Genomic DNA, 18,741 nt, shown 5'->3' with positions numbered 1-18,741 from the left:
CCTTCAAGGTTGCTGGCCAAAAGAGAAACTGTTACTATTTACATTCACTCTGAGCCAGGAGGGCCCAAAAAATAACCATTAAGTGGTGCTTGGGCAGGGACCTATTGTCCAATCCATGAGATCCAGAGTGAATTGGGTTTCACGCTTGGTCTTTGAGACAGAAATGTAGCCAGTAAACACCAAGTTAAATAGGTAACTTTCAGCCATGAAAATATACCTTCCTTTGGGCAGAACACTCTCAGGAAAAGGGAGAGAAGAGGTGAGGAGAAGAGAGGAAAGCAGAGAGGAGAGGACAAGCAGAGTTGTCCAACTGGAACTGGCCAGCTGGGTCCCCATTCAGGCAGCTCAGGCTACAGGTTCTGGTTTGTCCTTCTCCAAGAGGACTATGACATCAGGGAGATGATTTAACTTGGCATTTATTTACTGGCTAGATTTCTTTTTCAAAGACCAAGCCTGAAACCCAATTCACTCTGGATTTCATGGATTGGACAACAATAGGTCCCTGCCCAACCACCACTTAATGGTTATTTTTTGGGCCTAACTGGCTCAGAGTGAATGTAAATAGTAACTGCTTACCTTTTGGCCAGCAACCCTGAGAGTCTTCTCCTCCTAGTTTGATTTTGATTAAAGGGACCATCCCTTGGCTCACTTCTTAAAGAGGCCTATTCACTAAATGGATGTTGCCTCTCTCAAAGTGAGAATCTGAAAAGACCTTAGCATAAAGGGACCAAGGTCTCCCAGTGCATCCTGGGTCATCCCCAGTCATCCTGATCCATATCTGGCCACTGGACCCAGATGGCTCTAGAGGAGAAAGTGAGGCTGGTGACTTTGCACAGCCCTCCCTCCCTCAAATCAAAGACAATTACAAGTCATGTCATCATCTCCCTGATGTCACGGTCCTCTTCAAGAATGAAGGACAAACCATAATCTTAAAATATTGCCATTACTTTGTACATAGTACATTTCACTTTGCATCAGCTCATATAAGTTTTTCCAGGTTTTTCTGAGAACATCCTGCTCATCATTCCATCATATTCACATACCACAATTCATTTAGCCATCCCCCAATTTATGGGTATCCCCTCAATTTCCTATTCTATGCCCCTAGAAAAGAGCTGTTAAAATATTTTTGTATGTATGGGTCCTTTTCCTTTTTTTAGTCTCTTTTGGACTATAGACCTATTAGCAGTATTTCTAGATCAAAGGATATGCATGATTTTTATAGCCCTTTGGGCATAGTTCTAAATTGTTCTACAGATTGGTTGAATCAGTTCACAACTCCACCAGGAGTGCATTAATGTCTCCTTTTTTTCCCACATCCCCTCCACCATTTGTCATTTTCCTTATCTGTTCTATTAGCCAATCTAATAGGTATGAGGTAGTACCTCAGAATTATTTTAATGTGCTTTTTTCTAATCAATATTGAGTTAGAGCATTTTTTCATATGGCTATAGATAGCTTTGATTGCTTCACCTGAAAATTGTGCATATTGTTTGATCATTTATTAATTGGGGAGTGGCTCTTATTTTTATAAACTTGACTCAGTTCTCTATATGTTTGAGAAATTAGGCTTTTACCAGAGAAACTTGCTTTTAAATTTTTTTCAGTTATTATTGCTAACTGTATTTCCCTCTGTCCTATTTCCCCAATGTTTATTCTATTCTCTCTCTCCTTTCACCCTGTCCCTCCTCAAAAGTGTTTTGCTTCTCACTACCCCCTTCCCCAATCTGCCCTCCTTTCTATTACCCTGCCCCTTCTCTTATCCCATTCCTCTCCTACTTTCCTGTAGGGTAAGGTAGATTTCTATACCCAATTGAGTATGTGTGTTGTTCTCTACAAAGACGCATTTGTGCCCTATCTCTACCTCCCCTCCATTATACAGTCCCCCTATCCCAAGGTGAAAATCAACTCAATATTGGAATGAGTAAAGTTTTAAATAAAATATTGGCAAGGAGATTACAACAAAATATCACAAGGATCATATATAATGACCAGGTAAGATTTATATCAGGAATGCAGGGCTGGTTCAATATTAGGAAAACTATCAGCGTAATTGATCATATCAATAACAAAAACAACAGAAACAAAAAGATTTTGACAAAATACAACACCCATTCATATTAAAAACACTAAAGAGCATAGGAATAAATGGAGCTTTTCTTAAAATAATAAGTAGTGTCTATTTAAAACCATCACCAATGTTATCTGTAATGGAGATAAACTAGAAGCTTTCCCAGTAAAATCAGGGGTGAAGAAAATATTCTCATTATCATCACTATTGTTCAATATTATAATAGAAAACAAGCAATGAGAAAACAAGAACCACTGCTCTTTGCAGATGATATGATACCTAGGGAATCCTAAAGAATCAACTAAAGACCTAGTTGAAATAATTAACAACTTGAGCAAGGTTGCAGGATATAAAATAAACCCATATAAATCATCAGCATTTTTATATATTACCAACAAAGCCCAGCAGCAAGAGATAGAGAAATTCCATTTAAAATAACTGTAGACAATATAAAATATTTGGAAATTTACTTGCCAAGACAAACTCAGGAACTATATGAACACTTTACAAAACACTTTTCACACAAATAAAGGCAGACCTAAACAATTGGAAAAAATATTAATTGCTCACAGGTAGGCCTAGCCAATAAAATTAAATGATAATTCTACCTAAATTAATTTATTTATTCAGTACCATAATAATAAAACTATCAAAAATTATTTCATAGATTGATAAAAATAATAAAATTCATTTGTAACAACAGAAGGACAAGAATATCAAGAAAATTAATGAAAACAAATGTGAAGAAAGGTGGTTTAGCCATACCAGATCTCAAACCATATTATAAAATGGTAATCATCAAAATTATTTGGTAATGGCTAAAATATAGAGTGGTAAATCAGTGGAGTAGATGAGATATGTATGACACAGTAGGAAATGACCATAAAAATCTACTGTTTGATAAACCTAGGACCCCAGTTTTCAGGACAAAAGCTCACTATTTAACAAAAATTGCTGGGAAAATTAAAAAACAATATAGCAGAAACTAGGTGTAGAACAACATCTTACACCATATACTAAGATAAGGTCAAAATGGGTACATGATTTAGAAATAAAGGCTGATACCATAAGCAAATTATGAAAGCAAGAAATAGTATACTTGTCAGATCTGTGGAAAAGGAAAGTAATTATGACCAAAGAAGAGATTGAGAGCATTACTAGATGTAAAATGGATAAGTTTGATTACATTAAATTAAAAAGGTTTTGCACAAACAAAACCAAAGCAACCAAGATGAGAAAGAAAGCAGAAAGCTGGGAAACAATTTTTACAGCAAGTGTCTCTGATAAAGGCTTGATTCTGAAATATATAGAGAAATTAGTCAAATTTATAAGAATACAAACCATTCTCCAATTGCTAAGTGGCCAAAGAATATGAACAGGAAGTTTTCAGATGAAAAAAATCAAAGCTTTATATAGAGTCACATAAAAAATGCTTTATGTCATTATTGAGTAGAGAAATGAAAATTAAAACAACTCTGAGGTACTACCTCACACCTATCAGATTGGTTAATATGAAAGAAAAGGAAAATGATAAGTGTTGGAGGGGATGTTGGAAAATTGGGACACTAATGCATTGTTGGTGGAGTTGTAAACTGATCCAATCTTTCGGGAGAGCAATTTGGAACTTTGCTCAAAGTTGTATGTGCATAGTCTTTGATCTAGCAATACCACTGCTAGGTCTGTATCCCAAAGACATTCCAAAAAAAGGGAAAAGGATTAATTTGTACAAAAATATTTATAACAGCTCTTTTCATGATGGCAAAGAATTGGTAATTGAGGGGATGCCCATAAATTGGGGAATGACTGAACAAATTGTGGTATATGATTTTGATGGAATACTATTGTGCAATAAGAAATGACAAGCAAGGATGATTTCAGAAAAACCTGGAAAGACTTACATGAACTGATACATGATGAAGTGAGCAGAACCAGGAGAATATTGTACACAGCAATAGCAATATTGTATGATGATCAAGTATAAATGACTTAGCTCTTCTTAGTAATACAATGATTCAAGACAGTTTCAAAGGACTCATGATGAAAAATGCTATCCACGTCCAGAGAAAGAATTAATGGAATCTGAATGCAGATTGAAACACATTATTTTTACTATCTTTGTTTTCTCATATTTTCCCCTTTCTGTCTTTGTCTTCTTTCACAATATGATTAATATGGAAATATGTTTTGCATGATTACATATGTATAACCTATATCAAATTGCTTACTGTCTCAGGGAGGGGAGATATGAGAGAGGGAGGGAGAACATTTAGAACTCAAAGTTTTAAAAAATCAACTTTACAAGTTGTCTTTACATATCATTGGGAAAAAAATAAAATATTTAAGATTAAAAAAAAAAGATTGGAGTGAGTCCTAATGTAGAAGTGCCTGTGCAATGGGCCGTTATCTCAAACATGGCCCAACACCTCTATAATCAGTGTGGCTTCAGCACTACTCAAAATTCCTACCTTGACCATTAGATAGGTGTAGAGATGAGACATTTGCTTCTTTACCACCCTTCCCTCCTTTCCCTCATTTTCATCCCTTTGTCAGGGACTAACAAACAAATCAATATCATCTTTATTACTATGCAGGATTTGACTGTCTTGACTCCTCAGTATTCCTGTACTTTTGAGCTGCAGTCTGACTAGATCATAGTTTCCTTCCTGGACCACTACTCTGTGATACCTCATACTACCCACATTAACCCCATCTGAATAATGTTCCTATTCACATCTTTCCTCTCCTGACATTGGGCCCACTGGACCTCGTGTTCTATTTTTAACTAGCTGTCCATATTAGATATGTATCCTGGAAATAACTTTGTATACATTTTATACTTATTTGTATGTATGTGCACTGTTTCCCTCATTACAATGTGAGCTTTATGAGGACCAAGACTGCTTCATTTTGTATTTGCATCTCCAGTACCTAGGACAGCGCCTGGCACATAGGCATTTCATGCTTTTGATAGGGAACTAAATTAGACAAAATTTATCTAAGTATTTACTTTGTGCCAGGGACTGAAGTTTTTGTTTGTTTATTTGGGGGGGGGCAGGGAGGGAGAAGAACTATGATTTCACCAGTTGAGGAACCTCCCAGTATGGAAACTCTCCTCCACCAATGCAGATCAGCAACTCACTTGTTACTTGTAGTTTTAGAGAGTGTCCTTTGGACATCAACACATTAAATGACTTGTCTGTGGTCACAGTTTGTGTCAGAAGCAGGACTTGACTCTGATCTTCCCTAATCTAAGGCTGACACTTTACTTACTGTATGTACTATGCTGCTTCTCAATGTGAAGATACAAAAATGAACACAAGGCCCTTGTTTGAAGCAGCTTACATTTTATTGGGAAGGGGGCAAGGATTAAAAAGGTGAATATGTAAACAAAACCAAGTTAATTTAAGGAAAAAAAGGGAAGGCTTTTTAGAGGAGGTGGCACTTCAAGTGAGCCTTGAAGGACGCTAAGGATTTTCAATCAATCAATAAACATTTATTAAGCACCTACTCTGTGTCATGCATTGTACTTAGTGTTGTAGAGAGAAAAAGAGGCAAAAGACAGTCCCTGTCCTGAAAGCTTACAATCTAATGGGGAGACAACATGCAAACAAAGCAAGCTATATACAGGATAAATAGGAAATAATTAACAGAGGGAAACACTGGAATTAAGGAGAGTTGGGAAAGGCTTCCTATAGAAGGGGGGACTTTAGTTGGAAATTGAAAGTAGGGAAGTCAATATTCAGAGTAGAAGAGGGAGAGTGTTCTAGGCATGAGGGACAGCCAGAGAGAATGCCTCAGAGCTGAGAGATGGATGCTTTGTTTATGGAACAACTACAAGGTCAATGTTAATGGATCTAAGAGTATGTGTGTGAGAGTAAGGCACAAAAATTCTGGAAAGGTAGCAAGGGGATAGGTTATGAAGGGCTTTGAATTCCAAACAGAGCATTTTGTATTTCCTCCTACAGGCAATAGGGAGCCAGTGCAGTTTATTGATTAGTAGTTTATTAAGAGGCAGGGTTGAGGTATTATTTAATTATAGGCATGGAACTTGGCTATATAGGAAAGGGAACAGAGAAGAAAATGGGCACTTGTGCAGTAAACTCAGGAAATCCCCATAACCCCTCCTGTTCCTACCCTCTGAATGTTGGCATTGGGTAGGAAAGGCACCTTTTAAGGAAGTTGGATTAAGGAGAAGAGGCAATAGCCTGATTCTTTCATTTCTGGAGGCTGGTTTTTGTTGGAGAACTTCCATGTGCCTGGGCTGTGGCCCCAAACAAACATTTTAGTCTGAAACTCCAATTGTTAAAGAGAAGGAAGAGCTGCATTTCAGATTTGAATGAAATTTGACTTCTTTTTTCATTTGGAAGAGGGTTTCCAAAAATGAATCTTGGCTATGAGAAAGAAATGAGATACCATGGATTGCTTTTATACACACACACACACACACACACACACACACACACACACTATATGTATAATGTATTTGGTGCTGAGTAAGGTGATAATAGTTGGGCTAGACCACTGTACTGGGCTTATCACAGATTTTGCTCATCTTACTCTTTTGAGCCTCAGTTTCCTCATCTTTAAAGGGAGGAGGTGGAATTAGATGAGTTTCAGATTTCTTTCTAGGTGTCTGATTTGTGTGTGTGTGTGTGTGTGTCTGTGTGTGTATGTGTGCATGTGTGTGTGTGTGGTGTGTAGACTTGGGTAAAGTTGCATGTACTAGACATGCTTTTGTTGTAAAGTGGGTCTCTAAGGTATCAAGTAGAGGTAGGAAGAAAAAGGGAAGATGCTTATTAGCATATTACATGATAAAATCATTTCCTATTTATGAAGTTCTCTGGGTCCCTGGTGAGGTCTCAGCAGAACAGACCTCCAAAGGCTGAGACAGATACTTGACTTCCTTTTGCATGGAGTCCACTAAGGTTTTCCTGAGGTTCCTCAGTGAGCCAACTTTTAAGCTAGAATTAGAATTCAAAATTCTGGCTCTAGAAGCCTGGGTTAAATCTGCTGGGATACACTGCATCAGCAAAAAGTCATTTTTGTATTGCTCTTTCTTTCTTCTTTTTTAATCTCTCAGGGGATACCTGAATGACTTCCAAATGTTCAAATAGCATGCTTTTATTCACCAAGATTAAGACAACTTTTGTGTAGCACATGCTGAAAGAGATGGATTATTGGCCCATGAAAAACTGAATGGATGTGGATTAAGCTTTATATAATGCTGAAAGAGTCAGGGGATCATATCCTAAGGGAAAGGAGTTGATTACTGCATCTTGATCCCTGGACTGAGTAATATATTTTACTTTTCAATTAAAGAGATTTGTTTTGAACCTGTTTGCTCTGCACACAGTAGGTGTTCAATAAATGTTGACTGATATTTTGATGTTACTAGGGATTAAAACACACTACACACACACACACACACACACACACACACACACACACACACAGAGTCCCCATTCCCTAGGTTAAGTTTCAAAGCCAGAATTGGCTTAAAGATCTGACCTGTTGATCAGAGTCTAGGCTCTTGGAAACCCAAAGGGGTTTGTGTATTTTGGGATGCATTTACAAGAGGAGGCATAGAGATGAGGAAAAGCCTACAAGGACTTCCTATAAAGACAGCAGCATTCCTGCAAACAACAATTTTCTAATGGGTTGTGTGCCTGGCCATTCTTCTCGGATAGACATGCTCTAACCAGGACCTTTTCACAAAGCAGAAAGGATCATACCCCACAATAACATGCCAGCTGCTAGCTACTGCTCAGTGGTCAACTACTGCTCAGTGGTCTTCTGTTCAAACTGGGTAGGCGCTCCAATTATAACTAGAGCAAAGGCTCTGAGGAAAATAAGCTAAGAGGAGAAAAAGACAAAATGGTAACTAATGGAAGGGGACTTACAATGTATCCTTGACGCAGACACTTAGTAGCTGTGTGACTCAGTAAGTCACTCAACATCTCAGAGCTTGTTTCCTCATCTGTAAAATAATGGGGCTGGACTCAATGACCTATAAGTTACCATTGAGCTCAAAATGTATGGAGGTGGCACAGTATATAGAGTGTTGGATCTCGAGTCAGGAAGACCTGATCTCAAATTTTGCCTCAGATATTTATTAGTTCTGTGAATAGCAATTGGTTTTGGTTCTGGCCAGAAAGTTTGACCATCTTCTTCTCCCAGAATTATATTTTTGTGATGGTAAATTAGGTTATCTTTTGTCTCCATTCTCATCAAGCCCTTACCTGTGAGGCATTGCCTCAGACAAACTGAGACATGGGAAAGAACTCAATTTAGAAAAGCCAAGGTTACCCATTGAATCCCAGGCCATCACCAGTGAATTGACTTTTGTCTTGCCACTGGACTTTGATGACTCTGGAGGAGAGAGTAAGGCTGATGACTTTGTGTAGCTCTGCCTCTTACATCCAATCAATGAGTAAGTCAAGATATCGCCCTCCTAATGTCATTAGTCCTCTTTGAGAATGAAGGATGAACAACAATGATCCTGGTCAAGTCAATTAACATCTATCTGCCTTATTTTCCTCGTTTTTAAAATGAGGAGTACCTCATTTGATAAGAAAAATGCTGACTTTGAAAACATTCTTTCTCCCCCAAATCCCTTACCTCAAGTGGATACTGGGACTGAGCATCAATAAGGATGTATTGAATTTTTTTTCCTTAAAAGGGGGGTGGTTTTTATATCTTATAGCAAACATCATTTCATTGACTGCCAACTTGCACTTCAGAATGAGTATTTCTTACAGAGTTAGTGGTGAGTTTACTTTCAGTATAAACTGTCCATAACCAGGGCAAGTCACAAACAAAACTGTTTAGTAGGAAAAGGTTGTTGCTAGTATCTTCCCTGCCTGCAATCTTCTATGTATTCATTTCATTCAGTTAAGATATATTTACTGAGCCCCTCCCATGGCACTGAGCTAGGTTTTGGGAATACAAAGACCAAAAAAAAAAAAAGGAGCAGTCCTTGTCTTCAAGGAATTTATATTCTATTGGGAGAGACAACACACAAAGCTTAGGATACACAAAATAAATGCATAAATATAAGATTTTTGACAAGGGCTGGTAGGAGCAACAGATGGTGATCAGGGAAGTCCTTATGTAGAAGTTGGTGCTTGAGTTGTGCTTGGAAAGAAATTCGGGATTCTAAGAGGAAGAGGAGTGAGGAGGGAAATAAATTACAATTACAGGGAGGGGACAGCCTTGCTCAAAAAGCACAAGGGATGGGAGAAGTGTCAGTTTGGTTAGACTGCAGAATACAGGAAGGGAAATATCATAAAAAAAACTGGAAAGGTAGGTTGGGGTCTGGTTGTGAAAGGATTTAAATGTCAAATATTTCAAGTGTCTAATGCTCTCATTTCCCCCATTGCTGTTCAAGTGACCCCTGGCATGGGTCTAATATAGCATCAGACATGGGTTTGAGTTGCAGACCATATACTTAGTCTTGTCCAATTCCTTCTCCCTAGCTATAGGCAATTAGGAGGAACAGCAGATAGAGCACAGGGTCTGCAGTCAGGAATACCTGAGTCTTCAATCTGGATTAAAATTCAGCCTCAGATACTTACTAGCTGTATGATCCTAGGCAAATCACTTAACCTCTGCTTGCCTCAGTTTCCTGAACTATAAAATAAGGACAAAAATAGCACCTACCCTGCAGGACTATTATGAGGATCAAATGAAATAATAATTGTAAAGAGCTTAGTACAGTGCCTGACACACAGTAGGCAGTATAGAAATGTTAGTTATTATTATAAAAACTTTTCTGTCCTGTATCCCATTACATCACCATCCTGCTCTCTGATGTAGATCAACAGGTTCTAATTAGGCAAACAAATTTTGGCAAAGATGGCAAAGAAAAAAAATCCTACTCTTTTGCTTCATAACCCAGGACTGAGTCTTCTCTTTGAGGGTCTTTTCCTATGCTTATACAAAAATGATTTAAAATCTAAGATGATATGAAAACCTCAACTTGCTAAGTCCAATACACATGGAGATCTTTCTGTTCTCTGCCTCTTTTCCTGGTATTCTTTTTCATTAGTTAGATATTATTACATTCCACCCCATGTACTTAAGGAATGAACCTAATAGTAGCAACTCAAAGTTTGACGGCAAGTCAGAGGGGGAGATATTTTGGGCCTGAGGGGCCTATAAGTAATAGTTCTAAAATTATTACAAGAGTAGTGAGTAGTGAACATAGTGAATAGAGAGCCTCAAGTCTGGGTTCGAGTCCTGTCTCTGATTCATACTTGTGGTGTGCCTTTGGATAAGTCATACTCTAGGCAACTAAGTTGCAAGTATGACTAAGCGGCAGTGAAGGCACCAGTTCGCATTGGTAGAGGAAGTTTTCACACTCAAATGTTCTCCATGCCAATGCCAATGAAATGCATGGGTCCAAGTCCTATTCTTATTTAAAATCATACCTCATGGGAGATTGCCAACTCAGATGGCACAATAAGTAGGGCTGACTCTGCTGATAACACAGAAAGGAAAAGTAGCCAGTTCCACCAAGACAGGATACATCCATGACAGCAGACAGACTGCCCTTACTTGGCTGCTTGGAGCTGAGTTGAAGCAATCCAGCTGGAGCAAAAACTTCAGGAGAAGTTTGAAAAGCAGTTGTAAATAGTAATAGACCCTGCAAAAGCATTTACAGCCTCAAACTAAAGGGCAGCCCTTTCGTGAGAATATCTGATGTCACTTTTATTATCTACAGTTATTGCTTTTTTTTTTTAAGGCAATTGGGGTTAAGTGACTTGCCCAGGGTCACACAGCTAGTAAGTGATAAGTGTTTGGTCTGAGGCCATATTTGGACTCAGGTCCTCCTGACTTCAGGAGGGTGCTCTATCCACTGCGCCATGTAGTTGCCCCCTACAGTTATTGCTTCTTAACACAGGAATGAACTTTAGCAGGGGTTAGGGGGAGTATCAGATTTGAGATCTTATTGGTAGAAAGGCAGCTAGCATTGTGGATGGAATGATGCCCCTGGAGTCAGAAAGCCCTGAGTTCAAATCCAGCCGCAGACACGTACTAGTTGTGTGGCACTGGGCAGGTCACTTAAGTTCAGTTTCCTTAACTATGACATGAGGATAATAACAGCACTGATCTTGCAGGGTTGTTGTGAGGCTCAAACAAGGTATTTGTGAAAAGTGCTTAGCACAGTACCTGGCATCTATATGAATGCTTATTCCCTCCCCCTTTTTGGAACTCCCAATGCAGATTGGTTCCTGCAACTCACAGCCTTAGAGAGTTGCCTCTCTAATGAGGACTTGCCCAGAGCTCAATAGACAATGTGTGTCAGTGATGGGGCTTGCTTGAGTCTGGGGATTCCTGATTAGGAGGCCAGTTCTGTATTCACTACACCATATTCCCTCATTATTTGTATTTTGTTTGACTTAATATGAACGAGAGATTTTAAATGTTGATAATCTAGGTACCTATTGGTTTTGTAAAAACTTTCTTCCCTTCCGGTCTCAGGATCACAGAACATCCTAGACTTGGAAGCCAGTGGTGAGATATGACAACAATCACCTCATCCATTCTCCTTTGATTCATTTGGGGCTGTACTCTGATGATCCACTGTTTAAAGTAAATGAGGATTTCATTTCTAAATTTGGTTTCCTATGGTCCACATGATGGTGACTTCATGACGCACATTGGGAGACTCATTGCACAGTCTAATAAATAGTCTTTGTAAGTTGAATTCCCTCACTGTAGCCTTGTCTCTCATCCAAACAGAAACACCACAAATGGGGACTACCTAGCATCAAGCATCCAAGGCAAAACAAAATGATTCACTGCTTCCAAAACAAGTGCACAAAATGCAAATTCTTTCAAAAAATAGAACTAAAGCCAAACTCAACATGAAATGCCAAAAGAAAGAGTCAAAGATAAAAAATGTATGTGGGCATTGAGTTTATCATAGGGACAAAATAAAAAGGATCTTTCCCTCCTTTTCCTTCTAATAGGCTTGAAACATTAAGAAATGGGTCCTGGTGTGCTATGAGGAAAGAGGATTGGACCTCCTTTCTTTCACACTAAAGGGAAGAAAGGAAGGAAATATTTAAGTATTTATTAAACACCTATGTGCTAAGTGCTTCATAAATATTATCTCACTTGATCTTCACCACAAACCTGGGAGGTAGATGCTGCTATTATCCCCATTTTACAGTTGAATAAACTGAAGCTGAGAGATGTTAAGTGACTTGCCTAGTGTCACAATTAGTGAGTGTCTAAGGCTGGATTCAAACTCCAAGCCCAGTGTTCTATCCATTGCACTCACCAGCTGCCCCTAGACAGTACTCTCTATATGTAGGAAGCACATTTAGCCCAAATTGATACCTTACTTATGTTATCTCAGAATATCAAGCAGAATTTGGTAAAAACAGATACTGATTGAAATATGATTCAAGAAAATAGTTCCCATGTGGGATTCTTGATGGGGTATAGGTTTATTAGCTACAATGGGAGATATAACAGAAATCTAGACATTGCTAAGTAAAGATTATTTAGAAACACATATATTGGGGGTAGAAGAAACCCATAGGGTATGAGTAATACTGAATTTACAACCCCTCCTTCACTTTCAGGGATACACGTACCTAGAACTAATGGATTTCAGGATGATGAAACAATCCTTTAGTTCCCATGACTGGATATAGGGGAAAGGGGGCTTCATCAAAGAAGATTCACTATTAAACCAAATAACCACTTACTCATAGGCTTAAAAGAGAAAGATGACTTCTACTTTTGTCTTCTTCTTCCCATCTTCTGAATGTGTGACTTGAAATTATCTCTCGAGTTTCCTGTCCTTGAGGAAAGGTGCCTCTCCTGAACCCCCCAAGTAGCAATGGCAACTGTTTGCATTTGGCACTGAACACTTGCATAGGCTAGGTGGACTTAAGTCTAAATGTCAAGGCTCTGTATGTCTCTTCTGTCTTGCATTTCTTTTCCTCATTATAGGTAAGAGGATGGGCTCAAATCATGAAATGGTTTGTACAAAGACATGAGCCTTAAGGGAGTTTTTCAGAGAGTGCAGAGTTGAGGGGAAGGTGAAGTGGCTATTCAGCTGTACACAATTTTGTTTTGAGTATTGACCTCCCAGAAGAATGTAATAGGACTTATGGGTTACTTTTTGATGTTTTAAGTCTCTGTCAATACATGTTTTTGAATCTTTTGGGTTTTAACCATTTCTGTTGTTGTGGAGGGAATAAATAGCAGACCCATTCCAAACCTTCTTTGTATAATAAGTACCTTTCTAATGCTTTTTGGAGAGACAATAGACATAAGCCAAACCTATGCCTTGTTCAAGTGATTATCTCCATAGTTCTGTTCTGGGGTTGTGGTATGATGAGCCAGAAACAATAAGAAAGAATCTGACCCCTCTCTTTATGGGATTAGCTTCCCCCAAGAATGAACCTGGTCTGCATGTGAGCTCAGATGTGGGGCACTTTAGTGGGAGAGGGTCCGCAATCCCCTGAGCCATCAGCAGGTCTGTTACATAAACATTTGAATTCATTAACACTTGAAGGACCAGGCACATCAATTGACACATGAATTTCATTACAATTTTTCTTTGAAAATAATAATTTCCAATCTATCTCTTTTCTTTGACCTTTGGATTAAAAAAGGCACTCTGTCAATTGACACAGCTTGATCCTTCAAGATATTCTTAAATTCCAGTCCTTCTAATAAGGAAGAGCATCAGAGTGTTTCCCAATGGCAACAGCTCCATTGTTGGTACCTCACTCACCACTCAAGGGCTTGTCGCACAGCACATCTACGGCCACACTGCTCAGCTCAGGCCTGTTTAACAACTCCATGTCCAGCCTCATTCCCAGCTTGTCTCAGGATTTGAAGCACCTGTTCACAAAGTGGGGAAGAGGAGGCCACATTTCATAACCTCAGGCCTTATATGGATCTAAGCATTAGAGCAGGTGAATAGTATCAATAGTTGACATTTAGTATTCTAAAATCTGGAAAGTATGATGTATACACTATCCCATTTGAACATCACAACAACCTTGTGAGGTGGAACCTGTAGGTATTATTATCCCCATTTTACAAATTAGGAAACTGAAGATTGGAAGAGGTTGAGTCATTTACCAGTAATTACACAGCTAAGAAGTGTCAGAAGTGAGATTCAAGGCTAGGTCTTTCTGAATCCAAAGTCAGCACTCTACCTGCTAGGATAGGGGTTCTTAACCTTGTTTAGGTTTTGGACCCTTTAGATGGTAATCTGGTGAAGCCTAAGAATCCCTTCTCTGAATCATGCTTTTAAATACAAAAATAAAATATATAAGATTATAAAGCAAACCAATTCAATTGAAATAATTACATATATACACATATGTATAAATAACACTTTTATATTTACATATATGCATATGTACATAACATATATGTATATATAACTATTTCAACATAATTGCTATATATGCTACATTATATATATTTTATATTTTTGTATATACAAATTATTGTGTGTACACATGTATTGTGTGTACACATATATGTACACATGTGTGTGTGTGTGTGTGTATATATATATATATATATATATGATATAACCTCATGGATTTCAGTTTGTGGGCCACTGCATTAAGCTATATTGCCTTACCAAAGCTGCAATTAAAAGACCAGTAGGGCTACTCACATATGGGGCAAAGTAGAGGGTTCCTTACTGGGTATAATTTCAGGAGTTTGGGAAGCCCCTCTCCCCTACTACCTTTTTTTATTTATTCACCGATACTTTCAATTTCTTTAATAAAGTGATCTGTGAGAGGTAATTTGTTTGATTTACACTCAGGTCTAAGTGACTGACAACAGATTCTTTCTGAGCATAGATTCTGTAGGGACAGATGGTGATAGATGAAAAAAGCTTTGGGTACCTGAGAATGGTGAGGGTGGGGTGGGGAGTAGAAAAAGGGTAATAAAAGTCAAGCTTCACTTACTTCATAGCTTTACCTAGTGCTGGCCTTGCTGAGCAGATGCGATACATATTCTTTACGTGGGGTGAGGAAGAGGAGGTTGGCCACCAGTGTTGGGCAATCCTAAGTTCTTCCACTTAGGCCAGGATCACAGCCATACATAATTTTAATTCAGTTCAATTCAACAAACATTTATCAAGCACTATTGTGTGCAGAGCAACTTCTGTCTCAGATGTCTTATCATGTGTTTTATTATTACCTACATATCTTCTGCTTTTCTACTTCTTGTTCTGGGAATGGTCATCAAATTGATGCTACCATTGTTTCTGATCTATAGAATCACTCATCAACTCTACTCCTCAGGCCCAAAGTCCATTCTCTAGCCATCGTCTCCATTTATTTTTAGCCTTCCATCATTACAAAAATAGAAGGTCCTTGGGGGCATGGACTGTATTTTGTATTTGTATCCTAAGTACTTGGCATAGTGCTTGACACATAGTAGTATTTAACAAAGCCTCGTTCACTAATGGAGTCTCTGCCATCATGAAGCTTACAGCCTAGTAGGGTGGACTCTGATTAAAATGTGTTTCTCCTCACAAGTCACAATAACAGCTAACCCTTCATAGATAATACCTAAATTGTATGGGCACATGGACCTTTGCTTCAGACATAGCAGTTTACTCCTTTCCTTATTCATGTATGACTAGAGGTTAGTCACTTGCTCTTTATGCAGGCAGGAAAAATCAGTTTCTCAAGGGCAGAAAATTACCAGGAATAGGAAGAAGGACTTCCATTGCACATGAGCAACACTCAGGTGCTTGATCCCACAGGTGAGCTAATGGGGAGCATTTGTTTTCCACTGGGTTTGGGAGATGGTTAGATGACTGGGTTGTCTGTAAAAACTCAATTGTCATAAATTCAGTGAATATATATTAAACAATCTAAGGAGTTCTTGGGAGTTCATGATAGTCCTATGACTGGCTTGGAAAGCTAGGTGGATAAGACAGGCAGAGAGAAGAGAAACTGCTGAAGCATATGGTAATGGGGATTGGGAGCATGTAGGCGCCCTTCTTGGCTGAGTGATTAGAGAGTGGTGTATCCATATTGTGGGTTATATAACTTCATTGCCCAACATTCCCCAGAGAGGGAACTCCCTACTTTCCTGCCATAATACAGACATACTTTGGAAATAAAATTGTTTGTCCTCACCAGTGGCAGTGATCCATAGAGATAAGAAGAAGGGAGTGGGGCGGATTGAGAGTTGGGTTAATTAGAATCTGTGGTCATCCTACACAATCTTAATGGACTATTTTAGATCTTGGGTAGCAACAGAATAAAGAAGGGCATTGACAAGCTGGGGCATATTCAGAAGAAGGCCACCAGGATGGTGAGGGTACTGTAGATCATATTATATTCAACTCAATTCAACAAGCCTGTATTGATATGAGGATCATTTGGAGGAACTAGAGATGTTTAGACTGAAGACAAGACTCAGATAGTCAGATGGGTCACAGTAGCTTTTCTGAAAAAAAATTGAAAAGTGTTCTAACTGCTGCCACATGGAAGAGGAATCAGATTATTTCTCTTTGGCCCCAGAGGGCAGAATTAGCAATAAATGGATAGAACTTGCAGAAAAGCAGACTTAAGCTTAATGTAAGGAAAAACTTCCTAACAATTAGAGTTGTCAAAAAGTAGATTAGAATGCCTTGGAAAATACCAGATTCCCCTTCACTGAAATTATTTAAGCATAGGTTGGATGATGACTTGTCAGGGATATCATAGAGCAGAATTTCTGTTCAAGTACACATTGAACTAGATCACCTCTAATGTCTCTTTCATCTTTAAGACTGTGATTCCTTCTGAATGTTGTCCCAAGTTTTTGTTGGGGACCTATAGCAACTTTCTCTGCATCTGTTAAGCCTGAACCTGACTCAGGAAATATTTTTTCCAAATCAATTTTCAAGGCTCCTTGGAGGGAGTTGGGGTTTGGGGAAGAATTTACTAGCTTCTTGGCTAGTGGTTTGCAGATATTATGAGTACTGAAGTTTTTAAGTGGAGATTTTCTCTTTAGGCTTGCCTACGTCATGCAAGCCTGCCTGGAGTAGATGGCAAAGGGTGAGAGAAATCTCTGTGCAAATGGTGCTGGTGATTGGTGTCTATTAGTACAGGGATAAAAACTGCATTGTTGCTTACGGGATAGAGAAGGAAGAGGATACGTGCCAACCTTCCCATGTGAATGAGTTCTGATCCATGAAGAGCTAATTACAGTTGTGTCTTGTAGGAGACAGCCCATTTTCTTGTAAGACCATAGAGTATAGGTGTTAAAGAAACCAAACCATTACTTAACCACAGTTAGTCCTGCCCTTCTCCTCCGCATGAAGGCAATTTCTCCCCTCACTTAAGCAAGATTAGAGAGGAACCGGAATGAGACAAAACTCTTCAGGGATTCAGAGGATGCTTTCCTTGCTCTTCCTCCCTCTCCTCCTTCCTGTACACATGCTCATGCTGTAACTACTGCATTCCATACATGAAGGCCAACACTGCTGACAGTGTCATGTGCCCGATGCACATGAAGGATGCTGAGGAGGTCTGGGGGGTTCAGAAGAAGAGCTCATCTCTGTGGGATTCAGAGAAAGGGACCGCAGAGACGCCAAATAAAATCCAACTTGGAGAGAAGCCAATTACACTCATTGCCTTGCCCATTCCTGCAGTGTTTAGCATCTGTTGGGAATGACACCAGAGTAGACAAAAATTCCCAACCATCTGATTCCACTGCAGTATCTCTGTCACCCCAACCCCCAATACCTTCCTGCGCTGCCACAGCGTGGATGTTTCAAACTTAATGATAACTTAAGGGGGAAAGTTGTCTCCAGGATACTATCTGGCAGGCAGGTGGCCCGAGGCAGGTGGGGGGCAGGTCAGCCTACTAGAAGGGGGAGGAACATTGGCAACAAGATGGAGCCAGATGGGCTAGGTCTGAACCAAAGGTTCCCTTTCCTAATTCCGGTAGAAAGTCAAGTAACTGCAGCTTAGCCTGCACCCCAGAGGCCAATACTCCTCCAAAATCACTGCAGCAAATTCAGCCGCTCCTGAGGTCTGAGTGTGGGGGAGCCTTGGGGCGGCAGCAGCAACAGCAGCAGCTGGTGCCAACTGATCCACCCCACACGGTCCCACGCATTGCACTGCAGACTTGGGTCTCCGTCAATGGAGCAGATTTTACATTCCCAGCCCTAGCCACCCACCTGCTCCTAAGGGACCTAAGGAAGGCACGGCTCAGGCCACAGTGGGCCAGGTCTGACTGAATGAGATATAGTATCTCCTCATTAGAGACTCCCCTAAATGTCTGCGGACGGCTTGAGGATTTCCATCTCCCTGAACTCTTTCCTCCTCCCCTCCTCCCACAGGGCAGTGGTATACATGCATTACCTTCCACTTTGGTTAGAGTAAGGACCGGACTGTTGCAAGCGCTGAGAGGGGCTACCCTGGCTGAGTGTTTCTTCATGATGAGCCCGTCTGCCTGCAGGAGCTCTTCAGCTGATTGCCTACATCCTGGAGCCGGCTGCAGCAGGAGTCCCTCTCCTTTCCCTATTTTCAACACAACCACTCCTTCTTATAGAAGTGTGAGTGTGGGGGCTTCTTGTGTGTTTCGTGTTTCTATCTCCTCTCTCCTTTTCTCTTCCTTCTTTTGACTCTCTCTCTCTCTCTCTCTCTCTCTCTCTCTCTCTCTCTCTCTCT

At 39.6% G+C, this 18,741-nt stretch overlaps 1 protein-coding gene across 3 annotated transcripts in view; it reads right to left on the bottom strand.

The window, feature by feature from the left end:
- The window catches only part of LOC114049937 (putative thiamine transporter SLC35F3), a 527,549-nt gene that overhangs the window by 145,450 nt on the left and 363,358 nt on the right, over positions 1–18,741 (bottom strand). The window contains exon 1 of one of the 3 annotated variants that reach the window (XM_027871413.1): positions 18,433–18,651. The exons of 1 other annotated variant lie outside the window; for it this stretch is intronic. In XM_027871413.1, coding sequence (XP_027727214.1) covers positions 18,433–18,508 — 76 coding nt within the window. In that variant the 5' untranslated portion in view covers positions 18,509–18,651. Of the gene's footprint in view, positions 1–13,829; positions 13,912–18,432; positions 18,652–18,741 lie in introns of those variants that run through there. One more of the 3 variants, XM_027871412.1, reaches the window with a different exon arrangement.

Source organism: Vombatus ursinus, unplaced genomic scaffold (genome assembly GCF_900497805.2).
Source record: "Vombatus ursinus unplaced genomic scaffold, bare-nosed wombat genome assembly UNPS02014798.1, whole genome shotgun sequence".
NCBI lineage: Eukaryota > Metazoa > Chordata > Mammalia > Diprotodontia > Vombatidae > Vombatus > Vombatus ursinus.
This window is presented reverse-complemented; position numbering and strand designations above follow the sequence as displayed.